General features: G+C 36.6%; 1 protein-coding gene and 1 pseudogene across 2 annotated transcripts; both read left to right on the top strand.

The window, feature by feature from the left end:
* Window positions 1–1,253: 1,253 nt before the first annotated feature.
* Window positions 1,254–12,110, top strand: VCL1 (vacuoleless1 (VCL1)). The gene is made up of 15 exons (XM_059575282.2): window positions 1,254–2,151; window positions 4,013–4,303; window positions 5,016–5,155; window positions 6,723–6,828; window positions 6,923–7,015; window positions 7,167–7,256; window positions 7,346–7,459; window positions 7,684–7,791; window positions 7,876–7,949; window positions 8,363–8,417; window positions 8,979–9,160; window positions 9,437–9,566; window positions 9,783–9,885; window positions 10,883–10,980; window positions 11,748–12,110. Exons 1-15 carry the CDS (start codon window positions 1,351–1,353, stop codon window positions 11,910–11,912), a joined length of 2,550 nt encoding a protein of 849 aa, XP_059431265.1. The 5' UTR covers window positions 1,254–1,350; the 3' UTR covers window positions 11,913–12,110.
* A 964-nt stretch (window positions 12,111–13,074) lies between these two features.
* Window positions 13,075–17,382, top strand: LOC132164406 (eukaryotic translation initiation factor 5B-like; annotated as a pseudogene). Its single transcript, XR_015912982.1, has 11 exons — window positions 13,075–14,290; window positions 14,389–14,500; window positions 14,590–14,690; window positions 14,763–14,853; window positions 14,946–15,056; window positions 15,132–15,197; window positions 15,911–15,970; window positions 16,091–16,652; window positions 16,836–16,963; window positions 17,107–17,226; window positions 17,314–17,382. The product of XR_015912982.1 is annotated as a eukaryotic translation initiation factor 5B-like (transcript).
* Window positions 17,383–20,346: the final 2,964 nt, after the last annotated feature.

Raw genomic sequence — 20,346 nt, 5'->3', positions numbered from 1 at the left:
ATTGGCCAATAGGAGCTAGAGAAGAAGCATCCTGGAAAATGCCAAATTTCTTTACCAATGACATGCCACGGGGTGCTACTGCATTGGCCAGAGCAAGTCCACTCATGCCAGCAACTCATGTTCAAGTATAATTTGATTTAGTGTTCACATTTATGAGGCGTGCCAATTGAGTTATCCCTAAAAGACTGAGACTATTTTTGTTAACAATCTTCTCTGAGACAAAAAATGGTACTCTAGTTGGAGGATGGAGATGATATTTTCCTTTATCTTAGGTTCAATAATAATATTATCTAAGAGATAATAATTTGAATTAAGTCATTGCGTAAATTAAGAGTTATCGAATAAGAGAAAACACATAAGCTTGAAACACCAAAATACTTCATAGACAAAGCTACTAGAATCGCCGTCTTGTCTGATTTTAGAGATTTCGATGTTGAGGGCTCGAAGATGAGTAAAGGGTTCAGTGGTGGGCAACATGGCATTGGCATACAATAGATGAAAATGTTTATTGTATTGATTTAATTAAAAATACGATTTTTTTTCATCTCTATTGTATTTCATACTTTTACCTGATGTGTCATAAATTTTGTTAAAGGCTGTAAGATGAAATTTTACACTACATCTTGATAGAACGAACTCTCTATAACGCTATCAATAAGTTCAAGAATGATTTTTGTAAGAGTCTTATTATTTATTAGTTTGTTATACTACTTTTATAAAATTTGATGATGTTTCAATGAAAACGAGCAATTAGATCAACATTTGCAAATAAATAATAAAAAATTAATTAATTTTTACTATCACGCTATTCCAATTTGTATGTCTGACGAATAACAGTCTAGTGAATATGATTACACTTTTTATAAAATTTCCGAAAACATTTTTCAATATAAATAAAAGATTACTGCTATTTAATACACTATTATATATGACTGCCATACAACTCTTATACAATTGTCATAAAATTAGTTTGAATTGATCTTCATTATCACATTATCAGTTGTATATTATTTTACTAAATAACATTAAACTAAACATGTATAATACCTATTTTGTTTAATGAACAATATTTACCAAGAAAGAGAAGTCAAATTATAAAATTAGATAAAAGGATATATACGACTTAAAAAAAAAAATTGGAAACAAGAAATTTAATTTAGACGAGTTTTTAATTATCGTAACTGGGACCTCAGTAAAAAGAAATTTACTGAGGTCCCAGTTACGATAATTAGAAACTCTAACGGCCTGAAATTCCTCCTCAGGCAGAAGAGAAGAGAAGAAAGCAGGAATACCGAGGGACACCCGATCCATGAACCCAAGCTCTCTGATCAAATAATTCCAATCACAGAAATGGCGAACGTGTCGGTGGCCGCGGAGTGGCAGCTCCTGGGCGACCGGTACTACCGCAAGCCCGAGCTCTACCAGCCGATGCGGTGGAAGCACATCGACCTGAACCGCAACAAGGTCGCCTGCGCCCCCTTCGGCGGTCCCATCGCCCTTATCCGAGACGACTCCAAGATTGTCCAGCTCTACGCCGAGTCCGCCCTCCGCAAGCTCCGCATCTTCAACTCTGCCGGCCTCCTCCTCTCCGATGCCGTCTGGAAGAACCCTGGCGGCCGCCTCATCGGCCTGTCCTGGACCGATGACCAAACCCTCGTCTGCATCGTCCAGGACGGCACTGTTTACCGCTACACCGTCCACGCGGAGCCCCTTGAGCCCAACCTCTCCATCCTAGGCCGCGAGCACTTCGACGAGAACGTGGTCGAGTGCGTTTTCTGGGGAAACGGCGTCGTCTGCGTCACCGAGACCTGCAAGGTCTTTTCCATTTCCGATTTCAAGAACCCGATGCCAGTGAGGCTGGCGGACCCGGTGGCAGCTGCGGCGGAGACGGAGGAGCTGCCGCATTGCGTGGCGGTGATTGAGCCACAGTACACGATGTCCGGGAATGTAGAGGTGCTCTTGGCGATCGGGGATGCAGTGGTGATGGTGGAGGAGGATGAGGTGCAGCCTTTGCCGTTGCCGCCCGGCGACGGACCGCTTCAGAAGATGGTGGTCTCGGGGAATGGGAGGTTCGTCGCGTCGTTCACGCACGATGGCCGAATGGCAGTCTTCTCTACGAGGTTCGAGAGGATTTTTGAATACCAATGCGAGGTTAGTTAGGTTGTGATGAATTTTAGAGGGCTTACATTAAATGATAGGAAATATATGTGTTTCATTTGAGGTAATTGAGCTAAGGGTCCGTTTGGTTTTGCAGTTTCAAAACGCGAGGTTTGAAAAAATAGAAATTTTAAAACGCAGCTAAGGCCATTTGTCTCCTTTGTTGTTTTCTCTGCTATAGTGGTCAAGGGCTTTTTATGGGGCCTAGGAATGTTGGTGCGCTTAACATCTCCCATCTTTTATTTGCAGACCACTCCTTAATTTTATGCGGGGCAAACCCAGATCACCTCTGTTACTTGAGTGCTTGTTCTTATGCTTTGAAGTTGTCTCAGTTTTGAATTGGTTCCTATTGGCGATGTCAATTATGTTGATGGGTTGGCTAGTAGTCTGGGTTGCAGAGTCTTTTCTTTGCCTTTAAAGTATCTAGGTCTTCTATTGGGAGTCTGTTTTAAGGCCAAATCAATTTGAGATGGCATTATAGAGAAGATAGAGAGCCATTTGGCTGGTGGGAAGAGGTTGTACTTGTCAAAGTGTGGGAGGATTACCTTGATTAAGAGCACTCTATCTAATCTGCCTACTTACTTCATGTCTCTTTTTTGTCTCATTACTGGTGTTGCCAATTGTATAGAGAAGTTACAGAGAGAATTCTTATGGGGTGGTGCTGGTGAAGAATTCAAATTTCACTATGTAAGTTGGTCTAAGGTTTGTTCTCGAGGGTTGAGGTTCAAAATTTACTTTTGTTCAAACGAGCTCTCTTGGGAAGTGGCTATGCCACTATGTGCATGAGAGAGAGGCTTTATGTAGGGTGGTGGTAGATTTTAATTATGGTAGCTTGTGGATGTGTGCTGTTTTAATGACATTCATGGGTTGTATGCGGTGGGTTTATGAAAAAATATCAAGAGGGGTTAGAGAGAGTTTTTTAGTCATACTAGATTTGAGGTGGGTGATAGCTCCAAGATTATTGGCATGACGTTTGTTGTGGAGATCAGATCCTTAAGGTATCTTTTTTGGAGTTAATTAAGTATTGCTCAATTTAAGGATGTTTATGTGGCTAATCATTTGGAACTTTCTTCCTGATTCTCATCTATGGAACGTCAATTTTATCAGAGTGGCGCATAACTAGGAGGTGGATTTTTTTTCTTCTTTAATTTGTTGTACTCCTTCAAATTGAGACATGGGACAAAGACAAGCTTTGTTGGACCCATTTCAAGAGAGGGTTATTTGATGTCAAATTGTTCTACAATGTCCTAATTCCCCATGATAGTACTCCTTTCATTTGGAGGAGTATTTAGTAGAATAAGGTTCCTTTGATAGTGACGTTCTTTGCTTCGTCGGCAGCGTTAAGGAGGATCCTCATTACTAGTGCTGTAAATGAACCGAGCTGTTCATAAACAGCTTGAGCTCGACTTGGAACGAATCAAGCTTGAACATAAATTTAGGTTTGTTTATTAAATGAGGTGAAACCCATATTGCGAAGTTACTTATTAAATGAGCTGAAACCCATATTACGAAGTTACTTATTAAATGAGCAAAAACCCATTTTGATAAGTACTAAACTAACCTAATTGCAAAGGTACTTATCCCAAGATTTAAGGTTAATTAAGATAACAGGGATGCTATAGTTAGATCCTTGCCTTGGTCAAAAGTAATACTGCCCAACCACCAGAAACACAATTTGCTTAAGATAATGTCCAATAGAATAGACCAATTTTTTTTCTTCATATTGGCATCCTGGCCCCTCAAGTACTTGTATTGGTCATTTTGTTTGTTCTCTTTCTCTCCTTTTTGGTTAATCTTTTTATTGACTAGAGTAGCTTATATGGAATCTTTATTTATGTTACTTTCATGAGTACAGTCGGCTCTTCCTCCTGAGCAGCTAGCTTGGTGTGGATTAGACAGTGTGCTACTTTATTGGGATGATATGCTTCTGATGGTCGGTCCATCTGATGAACCAGTGCGCTACCTGTATGATGAACCAATAGTTCTTATCCCTGAGTGTGATGGAGTGAGGATATTGTGTAACACAAGTATGGAATTTCTACAACTGGTACCTAGTTCTACTGTTTCCATCTTTAAGATTGGGAGTACATCACCTGCAGCTTTACTGTATGATGCTTTGGATCATTTTGACAGGCGCAGTGCCAAGGTACGCCTCGTGTGTGTGTGTGTGTGTGTATTCATACTACAAACATAAATATCTAACTTCATGTACATTGGACTTGCTTATTCATTGAAATACACAGACTTGTCTTGCTTTTATTTTCAAGTTCTCAAAGGTAAAGGCAATGAAAATTGATAACATATTGCAATACTTAAAAAAGAGCTTTGGACATAATTTATCAATGGACATAAATTTCTTACAAATTAGGTTGTAGGAAAATTTCTCCAACTTAGTTTCTAAAAATGGCATGTGCCCCTTAACACATGAGAATCACTTTTTTTTTTAATAGCATATGCTTTTCACATGCTTTTTAAATAGCATTAATAAAAACAAATGTGTTTCTCACATGCTCAAAGAACACATGACACTTTTAGAAACTAGGTTAGAGGAATTCCTACAACCCAGTTTCTAGGAAATTAATATCCTTTATCAACTATTGAACTTTTCTGACATTTTTGTTGCTATACTTGTGAGGTTTGTAAACATACCAAATTAGGCCAAGTTTTCTTGTTCGCTTGTTGTTCTGTACGTGTTAAGAATGGTTACCTATGGGTGCTTCTTTCATACCTGTTATCTCATGTACTTTACTATGTGCTATATCAATTTAAGGAGGGTTCAGATACATGTGTTATGTTTACTTTTCTTTTTTCCTTTTCATGATATTTTGGAGTTTCTTATAAAAATTATTGTTTGCCAGGCAGATGAGAATTTGCGATTGATAAGATCCTCCTTGCCAGAGGCTGTTGAAGCATGCGTTGATGCTGCTGGTCATGAATTTGATGTTTCACGTCAAAGAACACTACTGAGAGCTGCAAGCTATGGGCAAGCCTTTTGCAGGTGTGTTGGACTTGCTGATTCGGTAGCATTATCAAAAAAGTTATGATAAATGAAAAACATCATTGGATGTTGTTAGCATTTGGCCTCATCAATTGACTAACATGCTCATTTCTATGCATTTGGCCATCGAAAATATATACATTTCAGCTTAAGTTATAAGGAAACCCGCACTCAAATGAGGCTGGATTGTGATATATTTGTTTGGGGTGGAGTTGGGATATAGCTAAACTAAAATGAAGCTTGGTGAAGGTTCAGGCATGCCATTTCTAACTGTGAGTCTGTGTCACAGTTGGGTTGGGCGTTCCTGTCCCAGGTCTACCTATAGCCGTTCTTAACTACAAACTTTACGTTCAAGTTTAAAGGAAGATCCTTCTCTCGCTACCATTTGGCATCTTGGTCAATATACGATGAAACAAACAATTTCAGTGAACCAACTTTGCTGTACAATTGGAGTGCAAGAAAATTTGGTATAAAAGGAAGCCAAAAAGGGAGTAGATGAAGGCTGGGATATATAAAACTATGTTTTGTAGAGAATTCTGTCTCAACTGGTTTATGTGGATTCTTGTGACACCCCAAAAGGTTAGTTCCACATTGGGAAGATGAATTGCTCATATTGAGTGGGTATGCAATTGATCATAGGTATCAAGTCCTACATTGGTTCTTATTAGGTGAGATTAGGCTTTATAACTGATTGTAAGGAGTTTCAATTATAACTTGATTAGTCTTTTCGAAGTGATAACACAAATGTGTGTAGTGCTTTCCCTGACAAATGGTTTCAGATCAACCTAGTAACACCATGTAACGCTGAGGCACTACATGATGTGAGCCTTGATGACGTCAAGGATTTGAGTGTTGGATATTGTGACACTTCAAAAAGTTAGTCTCACATTGAGAAGGTGAATAGCTCATATATATTGAATAGGTGGATTATAAAAGGTGATCGTGAGTGCTAACCGCTAAGTCTCACATTGGTTCCTTATTAGGTGAGACTGTATTTAATAAACTTTACTAGTCTTTTTAGAGTGATAGCTTAAATGTGGCTAGCGCTTTCACTGATTCATGACATAATATATGTGATTGTGTGTGTATCTAAGTAAGCTCTTAGACTTGTGGAGCTTTTGTTGACCGATAAAACCACAACCTTGGTTAAATTCCTATTTTAGTCTTTGACCTGAAGAATCTTCACAGCCTTATATTGAAGTAGAATTTCATTTATTTATTTATTTTTTCTGTAGTTCTTGGCCCTCAAATTGTGGCGATTGTCCAAATTTTGGACGGGTTGCGAAGAAAAGAGTACTAACCCAATTTGATTCTCCTGCGGGCAAAATCCATTGGAACACATAGATTTTTTTCATATTTTCCTTACTTGTTTCCCCAAGTGTTTGCGATCTAAGGCTTTTTGTGAGTTTGTGGTTCATAAGCCTTTTCGTGTATATTATTGCAACTTCATGTGAAATAATTCCTGCGCGGTCTTTTAACTGCATGGTTTTTAAATCCAAATTCTTAAAAGAACAAACATATTTTCTGATTTTTGCTCTCGGTAATGATATCCAGTTGGCTTTGGCAGCAATTTTCAACGTGATCGTATTCAAGAGATGTGTAGAACTTTGCGAGTCTTAAATGCTGTGTGCAGCCCTGAGATTGGCATCCCTCTTAGCATTCAGCAATATAAGGTTTTTCAGAGCTTACTGATTTTCGTTTACAATTTCTATATTGAACTTGGTTGCTATTTTCTTGAAATTACACTGAATAAGATTGTTGCCCCAGTTGCTTACACCATCTGTTCTGATTGGTCGTTTGATTAATGCGCACCAACACCTTCTTGCTCTTCGGATAGCTGAGTACCTTGGAATGAATCAAGTAAGTCAATATATGGAATTATGATTTGTAATTATGGCAGCTTTGCATTCATATTGGGCTTCCCCAACTATGCATGTCCTATCTACCTATCAGGCCTTAATTTGTCTGGTGGAATGGTAAAATAATTTTTTCTTGATTTGCTTCATTACAGGAGGTGGTGATAATGCACTGGGCATGTTCAAAGATAACTGCTTCATCAGCAATACCTGATGCCACTCTCCTTGAAATCTTACTGGATAAGGTTGTCTAGGTTACTTCAAAACTCTAAGTGATATCTGCTAATTTCATTTCATGCAAACACATCTTATATCATGCTCTTTTGAGTTTCAGCTGAAATTGTGCAAAGGAATATCCTATGCTGCAGTTGCTGCTCATGCTGATAAGAATGGACGCCGGAGATTAGCTGCTATGCTTGTTGAACATGAACCACGTTCCTCTAAACAGGTTTGTATTTTTACTTTTGGAATGGAAAGCATTCATGGGGAAAGGTCATTTATTTTATTTTATTTTATTTTATTTTATTTATAGCATTTTCTCTTTTGTAATTCATTAACTGTGCTATGTTTTGAACCAGCTCCCTTCCCTCTCAAGAAAAACAAATGCTGGGGCATTTTATCCCAGCATTTTTTGGAATTATATAATATACTCATTATGATTCTACACTTCAGGTCCCTCTTCTTTTAAGCATAGGAGAGGAAGATACAGCTTTGACGAAGGCAACTGAGAGTGGTGATACTGACCTTGTTTATCTTGTTTTGTTTCATATCTGGCAAAAGGTAATACTTCCCCAAACTCAAACAAAAATTTTTAGTTGCAGTCAGATCACTAGATGTCATGTGTATGCTCTTCTTTTGATGTAGAGGCAACCATTGGAGTTTTTTGGAACGATACAGGCCCGACCCCTAGCTCGGGATTTGTTTATAACTTATGCACGGTAGGTGTACACTGGCCTGATTTAGTTTTATATTTCCATTCTTCCAAAGTAAGTAGTTTTTTCTATGTACTATAGTTTGCAAATGAGCGTGAAGAAATCGTAGTCATTAGAGGCTCTTGGCACATATGGCATTAAGATTGCCTAGAATCCAACTGCAGCATGTATCTTTACAAACATATCCAGTAATGCACATGATTTAATGAAACCAGTACTTGGAAATACTTGTGAATGAAGGTTCATATCCTGGGGATTTTGTTCTATAAGTAAGTAAATCTTATTACTTAATCGGAAAGGAGGAAACCCTGCAATGGCAGGCCCATGTACTTCATAAGCATGATTGCTTTCAAGGATCAAGTTTTGTGTGCGGTTGTCTGTGTGTTGTGGATGATTGCTCACTATATTTACTGTTTCAGGTGTCATAAGCATGAATTCCTAAAGGATTTCTTCCTTTCAACTGGACAACTCCAGGTATGTTTAAATTCTTCGAGATTGGTGATTTATATTTGATTTATATACTTGATACAATTTATACACACACATGTATTTATGTATTTGAAAGGTCCTGTAGAGATCCATAGGTATCACATGTTATGTTTTCTGATTACAGTAGAGGTTGTTTGGTGTCAGAAATGTTTGGGTGTTGTTAATCTTCCCATTATAAAATCTTAAAATATACTAATAGGTACAATGGGACAAATGTACCAATCAGGACTTAAAAAAAAAAAAGGAGTGACGAATGCTCTTGGTAGCCTCCATTGTCATACACCCCTGTTTTCCTGATAATTTTATTTTCTTCAACAAAATTTTTCATTGCCCATCAAATAAAATGTAGATTGAGATATAAGTGTAATGTATCTAATCAATTGCCATACTTTAATATTTACTTAGGATCAATGTTTCCTTTGTGCCTCCAGCCTTCCGTTAATTTCTTAGTTTTATTGTGTTTGGCTGGATACCTAATGAATTTTCTGTTGATAATCTCTGGTTGTTTGGAACAATATTTTTTAATTATTTGTTCTGATTTTGTAGGAGGTGGCTTTTCTTTTATGGAAAGAATCATGGGAACTAGGAAAGAATCCCATGGCAAGCAAAGGATCTCCACTCCATGGTCCACGCATAAAACTTATTGAGAAGGCCCAAAGTCTTTTCTCCGAAACAAAGGAACATTCCTTTGAGTCGAAGGCCGCTGAAGAGCATGCAAAATTGTTAAGGTGAGGAATGAGAATTTAGGTTATTTGCATGCCCAGATCTATAAAATGATGGTGCTAGTGAATGTGTGCCTTTTTGTATCAGGCATCAAGATACAGCATGTCATAATTGTTTTACAATGTTATATTGTAACTTAATGTATGCAAGTAATCATGATTCAGGTTTAGACTTGGCTATTCACACCTCTACTTGATGTATGAGATAAAGATTAATACAAGATGTAGAAGGTATATCACAATGAAATTATTCTTAGTTCTGATTACTTTCTATTGCTACAGAATGCAACATGAGTTGGAGGTGACTACAAAGCAGGCCATTTTTGTTGATTCAAGCATCAGTGATACAATCCGGACATGTATTGTATTGGGAAATCATCGAGCGGCAGTGAAAGTGAAAACAGAATTCAAGGTCTGTAGTTCCTCTAATGCCTCCTAGGGTAAAAAAGGAGTTAACTTGTCCCTCATTCCATGATTTTTGTAGAGAAAACAAACATAGAAGTACAGAAACACATCCATTGCGTGAGGCGAGGTTGAGCAATTGCAGCTTTTATAATTGTTCATGGACCGCCTATTTGTTCGATTAGATGCAATTTGAGTTTTGATTATTGTTGTTAACTTGTCTTAGGTATCTGAGAAGAGATGGTATTGGCTTAAGATTTTTGCTTTGGCTACAATCAGAGATTGGGATGCCCTGGAAAAGTTTTCGAAGGAAAAGAGACCACCAATTGGTAAGATTTCCAACTCTAGTTGAATTTTAGAAAGTAGGTAAGGAAGCAAATACCTTTGTAATCTTGCTGCCATTATATTGAATCAAATGCCTGAATTATAGATTTCTTATATCATATGTGAATTAGGTGGAAGTATTTTAGTTTAGGCGTTAACCCTTATCAAGTACTGCCTCCAATGGTAAGTTGTTCCAATTTTCTATAGGTTCAACGAATATTTTTTACCAATAAACTGATCAAATTTTGAATATAATGGTAATTAAAGCCCAGTCTCATCTAGGAAGAAAGTAATGTGAGATTTACCATTCATGCGCACTTTTATAATCCATCTACTCAATGTGGACAATCTATCTTCCCATTGTGGAACTAACTTTCTAGGGTGTCACATGTAGTATTTGAATACTAGTATCTGACAATTCAACCCAACTCAACAAAGTCTTACCCTTACAAAAAGTATAGAAAAACAAATGAATATCAAATAACTAAATCTAGCATCTTACAAATTCCCAAATCATTTTTATTATTAAATATCGCTTTTATGGTAACAAGAAATTATGCAATATCCAACTTCTTGAGTAAATTTTAATGGTATAGGACCTAATATACCCACATATTGTTTTTTTTTGTATAAATTCTAATGGATCCAGATTGTTATCAACGCCAAATAATACTTGTTACTCAATATGCATAGTACATTTTCTGCTTCTAATTGTGAGAAACATTTTTTTTTTTTGATAAGTAAAATTTTCGTAGAAATCTAATTGTGAGAAACATATCTTGTAAGATTCTTTAAATCCCTTTTCATTTGCCCTGAAGCTATATTGTGGAAGGGATTGCCAAATAATGTTTTATATACCACAATTTGCCCAAAAGTTTTTCAAGGGGATATTTGCTTTTGCCACTGAAATACGCAAAAAGGTTAATGTGAGACATTTTATCCCTGTTCATTCATGACAAACTTCACTAGTTATTTACCTATATTTCATTTCACTTCAATTAGGTTACAGGCCATTTGTGGAGGCATGCATTGAGGCAGATGAAAAAGGGGAAGCTCTAAAATATATCCCAAAGGTCGCAGATCCTCGAGAAAGAGCTGAGGTAATTAAACCTGTTCAACATATTTTGTCTAAGATATTATATGCACTTCAGATTCTGCTGCTTGCCCAGATTCCATACTACATGCTCCCAGTAAAGACTGGTACAGAAAGTAACTTCAGAGTCTTATTAGTTGGATGGTAGTTTAAGATTCCCCTCATTTTCATTTATTGTTTACTCTGCCAGCCACATTTGCTATTATCAAATAGATTTCTTGTAAGCATCAAGAGTTCACTAATGTAGAGATCACCTGTGCAAAAGTGATTATTGCTCACTCCTCCGTGGCTGCAATCTGCAATCTGCAATCTGCTTGCATGACTTAGGGTGGGCAAATTAACTGCTTATTGAGAACTGACCGACACCTACCGACACTGCTTAACTGATGGCCGGTAGGCAGTAGACTTTTTCTATTTTCGACAAACTTGGTTCGGTAGGCGGAATAACATTTTCTAATCGAACCGACTTTACCCACCGACACTGACCGACTTTGCAGACCAATTTTTCATTTCTTTGCTTACCGACATTAATGATCGATATTACTGAACCGACATTACCGACCGTCATTCAGTAACAGAACAAAAAGTCGGCAAAAGAAGTCGGTGAAAATTTCGACTTTACTGACAATGGCGGTGCGAAATGCGAAAACCCCATTTTTGTAACCGAATTATCCTACTTCCACCCCTATGCATGAGGGTTCTAATTATTAATATCATTGAATTGTATATGTTCAATACATACAGCATCTTAAACTATTCTTTAATTTTGAACAGTCTTATGCTCGGATTGGCATGGCCAAGGAAGCTGCTGATGCTGCTTCTCAGGCAAAAGATGGTGAATTGCTTGGTAGATTGAAATTGACCTTTGCACAAAATGCAGCAGCTTCTTCAATTTTTGATACTCTTCGAGACAGACTGTCCTTCCAAGGCGTTTCATAGTCTTCTGAATCCATTTTTGGTTTTCCATTTTCTCATTATTTTCGTTTCTGTGTGCATTTTGTGTATATTGTTCTTCATCAGTTGTGTATATTGCTGGATGAATGTAATGGGACAATGTTTTGTTTACTCGTGTGATTTATACTGGAAGTGCAGCCCACTATACTGGTTCTTTAAGATATTCATTATGATATTTCACTTGCTCGTGTATTTTATGCCAGTGATTGCAGAATGTGATCGACACTAAAAAAAGAAAAGAAAAAAAAGACATTACAAGAAATGTCTTAAAAGCCTCTAGCGCATCGAAATTCAATGTCTTCAGAGCTCCTAAATCTTGGTCCAAAAGTTGTCAAAACAATCCAGTTAGCAATTATACATAACATACAACATAATAGGATGAAATTAAACATCATTATTTTGAAATTAAAAAAAATGTTAATTAAAAGAAAAGATGAGGAAGAGGAGCATCGTAACTTTTTCTTGGCAAGTTTTTTTTGATGGATTTCACTTTTGAGGAAAAAAAAAATTTATTATAAAATAAAGGAGAAACTTTATTTCAGACCCTTGAATTACAACGCATTTTGAAATATTCTCCAAACTTTAAAATCTCTCAATTTGAACCCTTGGACTTTCAATTGCAATCAATTTGAACCTATCTGTTAATTTTTGCCGTTAAAACCCTTAAAAAGACAAAATTACCCTTCAATTTTCTTTTTATTAAAAAAAATGAAAAAAGGGTCACAAGGTGGCCCAACCATGAGACACCTAGTGTTTTTTTTTTTAAAAAAAAAAATTTGAAATTAAGGGTAAATTTAAAATTTTATAAAAAAGTCGGGTATAAATGTCATTGTCTTACTTTTAACGTTTAAAATCTAACGGAAAAGTTCAAATTGACTGCAATTGAAAGTTTAAGGGTTCAATTTGAGATGTTTTAAAGTTAGAAAGGGCTTGACGCACGTTAAATCAGGGTCGGGGTCTAAAGTGAAGTTTCCTTGAAATAAAAAAAAGGAAAGCAAATATGCGATTACCAAAACATAATTTGAGTAGGTAAAAAAAAATCACGTGGGAATTCAATGGGAGATAAAATTCCCGCCCTCTTTTCTCATTGTTTCCACGACCGTGGGCTTACCTTGAGACACAAGAAAGAAGACCTACTGCAAGAGAAAAAGAAAGAGCAGGCAGGAAGAACAAACTTCTCAAACTTACGGTGTTCTAGATCGTGAGAAAAGCGGCCATGAAGAGCCATCCGGAGAACAAGGGTGGTGACGCAGGAAAGGAGGAGAAGCTAACGGAGTTAAAAAAAGAAGGAAGAGCAGAGTAAAGGGGTGGATAAGAAAGTCCCCAAACGGGTTAGGGAGATGCAAGAGGCACTTGCTCGGCGAAAAGAAGCGGAAGAGAGAAGGAAAAGGGAAGAGGAGGAGAGGTTGAGGAAGGAGGAAGAGGAGCAGATTAGGCGGGAAGAGATTGAGGAAGATAAGCGCAGGAAGAAGGAAAGGGAAAAAGAGACTTTGCAGTGGAAGAAATCGGAGGGCAAGATTTTGACAACAAAACAGAGGGAAGAGGCTCGGCGGTTGGAATTTATGAGAAACCAAATACTCGCTAATGCAGGGGTTGGGGTTCCTCTTCCTTCTCCGGCCACCGTTGCACAAACTAAACGACCGGTACTGTACAAGCAAAAACAAACTCACCGACAACCAAACGGCGCTGCCCCTTATAAGGCGGTGGAGAATGTAGAAGGAGAGGAAGAACCGCAAGAGATGGTTGATGAGGAATCAATCAATGTAAAAGCTGAGGCTGCCGAAGAGGATGAATGGGATGCAAAGTGCTGGGATGATTTAGCCGTTAATCTTTCGATTAAAAGCGTATTTGCTGATGAAGAGACAAAGGCTGCTAAGAAAACCATTCCATCCTAGAATCTTGAGAATTATAAGAGAAAAGATGCTGACTTGAAAAAAGAAGAACCGATTTCGGAGGCTACCTCCAATCAGAGTGAAAATAGCCTTCGTTCCCCGATTTGCTGCATCTTGGGCCACGTGGACACTAGTAAGACAAAGTTGTTATATTGTATACGAGGTACTAATGTTCAAGAAGGTGAAGCTGGAGGCATCACTCAACAAATTGGTGCAACATATTTTCCTGCTGAGGACATACGTGAGAGAAGCAAGGAACTCAAAGCTGATGCTAAATTGAAGGTCCCCGGGCTATTGGTTATTGACACTCCTGGGCACGAATCATTCACTAATTTAAGATCACGGGGTTCGGGTTTATGTGATATTGCAATCTTGGTTGTAGATATTATGCATGGTTTGGAGCCACAAACAATAGAATCACTTAATCTTTTAAAAATGAGGAATACAGAATTCATTGTTGCATTGAATAAGGTTGAGGTTTTATTATCTAATTTGCTTTTGGTGTTGGTATTCCCCCTTCTTATTATTATTGATGTTTAATTTTTTGTTTTTGTTTTTGATTTCTGCAGGTGGACAGGCTCTATGGCTGGAAAACATGTCGCAATATGCCAATTGTGAAGGCCATGAAGCAGCAATTAATCTAAGGATGTACGCAATGAGTTCAATATGAGGCTCACTCAGGTTTTATAAATTCTGCCTTTTTCTCATTGCTTCATTCTTGTCAGTTTGGCTCATTACTCATTATTAGGTTTCTTTTTGTTGGTTGTCAGATTATCAGCCAGTTCAAGGAGCAGGGATTAAATACTGAATTGTACTATAAAAATAAGGAAATGGGGGAAACTTTCAGCATTGTGCCTACAAGTGCTATTAGGTACAACTTGTGGACTTTTATTCTTTTAGGATCTTCAGCTGCAAAATTTCTTATGCTAATTTCCTGATACAGTGGCGAAGGCATACCAGATTTGTTGTTATTATTAGTTCAATGGACTCAGAAAACTGTGGTTGAGAAACTTACATGCAGCAGTGAGATGCAGGTGTGCAGTGATCTTCTCAAATGATTTTCATTTGGTTTTAGTGCTTTAAGGTAGTAGCATGGAAATATAATTGTGGTTAAATTTGGCACCAGTGTACTGTGTTGGAGGTCAAGGCTGTTGAAGGTCATGGGACAACTGTTGATGTTGTGTTAGTCAATGGTGTGCTTCTTGAAGGAGATCAAATAATTGTTTGTGGCATGTAGGCAAGCATCTAAAACATGTTTCCACATGATCTCATGCTAGCTTTCAATTTCTTACAAATGATTCTTGCTTTGTAGGGGCTTATTGTCACCTCGATTCGAGCTTTATTGACACCCCATCCAATGAAGGAACTCTGAGTTAAGGTATGGTCTCTTTTCACATATTTACATAGTTTTTGTAGCTCTTGGGTTGGTAAAATAGAACTCCAGTATATTGCTAGCAATCTAACTTGTGAAGAAGAGCTAGTTGACCTCAATATGAAAAATGATCTAAAACATACAAAAGAGATTTTAACATGATTCTTTCTTTTGAGTTTCATACTGTCTAAGGGGATTAGTTGTTCTCTTTTAAATAAAACAATTTAAAGTTAATAAAATGCAACTGGAATTATTGTTAATATCACGGAAGGCCAAGGTCTTGAAGGTAATCTGCAATAGTGCTCCATTGTATAGTTGGGATCTTAAGTTGCATGCCTCATGGTGATGAATGGGAAAAATTTTTTGGGCCTCTAAAAATCCTAGAGTGACATTGGAGGACAAAAGTCCATGGGCAAATGAGGGGTGAGGAAAATGTAAACAATGAGAGAAAAAATTACAAGGAAGTTCAGTAATCCCACCTTAGAATGGCCATGCCATACTATCAGAATCGGAGGACTCATGGAAGTCCACAAGTTAATATATATATATAATTTTTATTTTTTATTTTTATGATTGTATCACTGATCTTAACTGGGACTATGTCCATTTAGTAGTCTATTCAGTTGTTTGAAGCACGTTGGCTTCAGAAGTTAATTTTGCATAGCCAAAAGTTATGCAATGCTTTGGATGATGATGATTCAGTGGTGGTCTGATTGCAGGGAACTTATCTGCACCATAAGGAAATCAAGGCTGCAATGGGTATCAAGATCACAGCACAGGTATTTTTTGCACTTGGTTGAAATCAAGGTCAATCCAACCTAATTTCAGCTTATTTGTTGAGTGTTTCAGTAATGCACTTGCACAATTAAAGCGCGGATTGCTGGTTCGTTTTAACGCAGGGCCTTGAGCATACTATTGCTAGCACTGATCTTTACGTTGTAAGGCCTGACGATGATATAGAGGATGTTAAGCATGCAGCTATGGAAGATATGAAGGCAGTCATTAGCAGGATTGATAAAAGTGGTAAAGGAGTTTACGTACAAGCATCGACCATAGGATCATTGGAAGCATTGCTGGAGTTTTTGAAGTCTCCAGCAGTAAACATTCCTGTTAGTGGCATATATATGCATAGGCCCTGTGCATAAAAAGGATGTCACGAAGGCCAGTGTAATGCTTGAAAAGACAAAAGCATATGCTACCATCTTGGCATTTGATGTCAAAGTTACACCAGAGGCCCAGGAACTTGCAGATGAATTGGGTGTGAAGATTTTTACTGCTGATGTCATATATCATGTATGCGATCAATTTAAAGCCTATATTGATAATCCCAAAGAGGAAAAGAAGAAGGAAGCTACTGAAGATGCAGTCTTTCCATGTGTTCTTAAGATTTTACCAAACTGCATTTTCAATAAGAAAGATCCAATTGTATTGGGGGTTGATGTCGTCTATGGAATTGCTAAGGTAATTATTTTCAGCCCGTCTGGCTTGTTTTCTCTTGTTTAAGGGACACTATAATGTTTATCAAGTAGTTGCGTCCCTTTGCACTTTTTGAATACATTATATATATATATATATATATATATATATATAAAGTATTTGGTTTATATTTTTGTACATATCTGATGCAATCTGTTTTCTGCACAGGTTGGGACTCCAATTTGTATTCATCAAAAGGATTTCACTTTCATATTGATATTGGACGAATTTCTTCGATTGAAAATAACCATAAACCTGTGGATAGTGCAAAGAAAGGGCATAAGGTTGCAATTAAGGTATGTGTTTGTTTGAATCACTGATGCTTTGAATACCCTCTGGTTGTCTGAGCATGATTTGTAATGTCAAATTTGATGCTTTAGAATTTGTAATGCAACGATTACAGTCTGGTGGAGGTTGGCTGATATTTGTGTTTTTACAGATAGTTGGCTCCAACTCTGAGGAGCAGCAAAAGATGTTTGGTAGACATTTTGATGTTGAGGATGAATTAGTGAGCCACATCTCATGGAGGTCCATTGATGCACTTGAAGCTAATTATGGGGTGAGTGGTTAATTGATTCTCGCCCACAATTTTCTTTACTATGGATTTTGTTGCAATTGTTGTTTACTGTTACTTCAAAATATGCAGGATGATCTGTCCAAAGACGAGCGGGAGGAGTTGGTTCAGAAATTGAGCATTCTTTTCAAGATACGATGAAGATTGCATTGCCAGAGTTGTTTTCAAGATCCAAGGGGCTTCATCATTTTTTTTTTTTTTGTGTGATTAATAGAAGGTTTTTTAGGCTTTGGGTGGTAATTTGATGAGGTATATGAATTGTCTCATGATTTTATTATAGTACTCGATGAAAAGGCACATGCTTGTATATGATATGAAATGTTATGGAATTTATACAATGGAATGACATGAAAAGTCATGAAATGTTTATGAAATGTTATGTGTGAGTATGTGATATTGATGTAGCGGAAGACTTGACCAAAAGATAAAACAAGCCATTAGACTTGAAGAACGATAAACCCCGCAAAGTATTTTTGAGAAATTCTCGTAATTGTGTCTTTTACATTACAGACACACACGCACGCGCGCACACACACACATATATAGAAGATAAATATTTGTAGAGAAAGTAAACATTCTCTTTAGCCTTTAGCTTGGGGTCACTATTAAATTTTAAGATGATCGATCATTATTGAATTTTGATCTATTGGTGATTTTAAATGCCACATCTTATTTAGAATGACTCTAGGAGGACTCTCCTTATATCATTACTCAATGGAAATATACAATATATTTATCCTATTTATAACTAGTTTCACATTATTACCAACTGTTTTGAATGATGATGACCTCGTTTGTTTATTACTAGGATTTGAGATGAGGGGAGACAACTAAGAAAATGAAGATATTTAAGGATAAAAAATTAATTTTGAGGGTTAAACTCCAAAAAAAAAAAAAAAAAAAAAAACATAAAATTTAAGAAAACTTTAAAATTTTTTAGGAATTTTTAGAAAATTTAGGACAAACTTCTGTTCCCCGAAAGGCAAGGGTAGTTCCGTCCCCGACTTCAACATAGTAACACTTTAGATAATTTACAAATTCATGAGACATGCTATAACTTCAACCAAAAGTCACCCCAAAACAGCCTTTCATTTAAATCAAACTACCTTTTGTTCTTTTTCTTTTTCTTATTTTTCATCCCCAATAAAAAAATAGTGTTTAAACTAAACTTTGTTATCCCATGCATGCATGGTAAAGGGTTTAGACCATGCAATATATATATATATATACCATATACTCCTCATACTCATACCATAACCATCCATAGCTTCTTTATATATATATATATATATATATATATATGTGTGTGTGTGTGTGTGTGTGTGGCTTTGTATTCGACATCCAAATGACAAAAACTTCAAGAGAATTAAAGAAGCTATGGATGGTTATGGTATGAGTATGAAGCTATGGATGGTTATGGTATGAGTATGAGGAGAATTGTATTGGTGATGATGATGATGTTAATCATGCCTATATCATCCTCTCTCCATCCCCATCCTCCTTCTCTCCCTCCTCGCTCGACATTTCCCCTTGCCGCCCCTCTCTCTTCCCCTTAGAGTGATGCTTTCTATAACTCAATAAAACCAATATGTTATGCAATCTGTGCAATGAAATACATGAGATTTCGAGGAACTAGCCTTTATGGAAAAGCTTTAAAAGGTCCCCAAGAGGTAGTTCAATCAGCTGAGACCATACTTAATGAAGTGGAGGTCACTAGTTCGAATCCCCCTCTCCCCCTCTTTGTGCGGACATGTCAACAAAAAAAAAAAAAAAGCTTTAAAAGAATGTATGCATCTTAAATGTAATCATGAATAGCTGCACTCTTGGTAAACTCCAACTTAGAACAAGGTAATTCTCTCTTTCTATCATTCTCACTTCACCAACATAGATTTAAACTATTACATGTAGTTTTTACAGAAGAAACTAAATGTTAAATCACCAATTATCCAGGAATATTATATGTGAATGACGGAGACAAGGTTCAAACTCACAACTTTCTGCTCTAATACCATGTTAAATCAGTGCTTATTCTAAAATGTGAAGATGATTGAAAGTGATCGATTTAATAGTTTAACTAATATTTTAACACTGCCTTTCAAGTGTGGGCTTAAACGATCCTCCTTAATAAGTGAAATCTCGTGACATATTTAATTAAAATGGCAAGTGAATGACAGACAAGATTTGAGATCAGGACCTTTGACTCTGATACCATGTTAAATTAACATTTATCCTAAAGGTTTGAGCTATATTCCCTTGGGTTTTGAGATAATATGTTTGTTCTACATGTTAATATGTTTGTACTGACTCGTGTAGGGGACAATGGAGATACTACCATAATTTTGTGCCTCTTTTACTTCAAAATTAGCTCATCCCATGTGAAAACTGATTTTATAGTCTGGATTTTCATAAACTATTTTATCATTCTTTTTTCTTTTGGAAACATATATATATATATATATATATATATATATATATATATATGGATCTTTTAATCTAAAGCTTATGGAAAAGAATGAGTTTTGATCTAGTTGGGGAGAGAAACAGCAAGCAAGTAAAGCAAGAGTAAATTAGTATATATATTATGACACAACTTTTAGCAAAAAACTTTTTATATTTTCTCAATGTGAGTGAAAGTTAATCATGAGCTCTGATACCAATTGTTGGGAAGAGAAACACAATGGAGTCAAACAAGAGTAAATTAATATACATATTATGACACCACTTCTAACCCAAAAGCTTAAGATAATGGGCTTAGATCCACTTAAATATATTAAGTACTATTTTTCTTTATATTTTCTCAATGTGGGACACAAACCTCACAAGTACATGTACAACAAATCTAAATATATATAGTTTGTACAAGTACTCTACTTACCTACTCTTCATATATGGGTGGAACTATAAAAATTTATCAACCAGCACTTTGTAGACTCTAGTGTTGAAGTTGTTATTTTTAACGTCTTATATGCAAAAGCGATTAATGCTAAATGTCATTTTCATGTCCTTTTTGTGTTCCTCCAAAATTAATGTGACTTTAAAATTATCATTCGATTTAACCACATCAATTTTGAAATAATACAAAAGAGATACAAGAATAACATTTAG

Source organism: Corylus avellana, chromosome 8 (assembly GCF_965113065.1).
Source record: "Corylus avellana chromosome 8, dhCorAvel1.hap1.2, whole genome shotgun sequence".
In the NCBI taxonomy this organism is placed as follows: domain Eukaryota; kingdom Viridiplantae; phylum Streptophyta; class Magnoliopsida; order Fagales; family Betulaceae; genus Corylus; species Corylus avellana.
Note: the sequence above shows the minus strand (reverse complement) of the source record. Positions and strands in the feature narration are given on the sequence as shown.

Coding starts and splice junctions, on each gene's coding strand:
- VCL1 (XM_059575282.2), top strand. CDS start 1,351: ATGGCGAACGTGTCGGTGGCCGCGGAGTGGCAGCTCCTGGGCGACCGG. Junction 6,829..6,922: donor TTAGCATTCAGCAATATAAG/GTTTTTCAGAGC, acceptor TTGTTGCCCCAG/TTGCTTACACCATCTGTTCT. Junction 7,950..8,362: donor TTGTTTATAACTTATGCACG/GTAGGTGTACAC, acceptor TTACTGTTTCAG/GTGTCATAAGCATGAATTCC.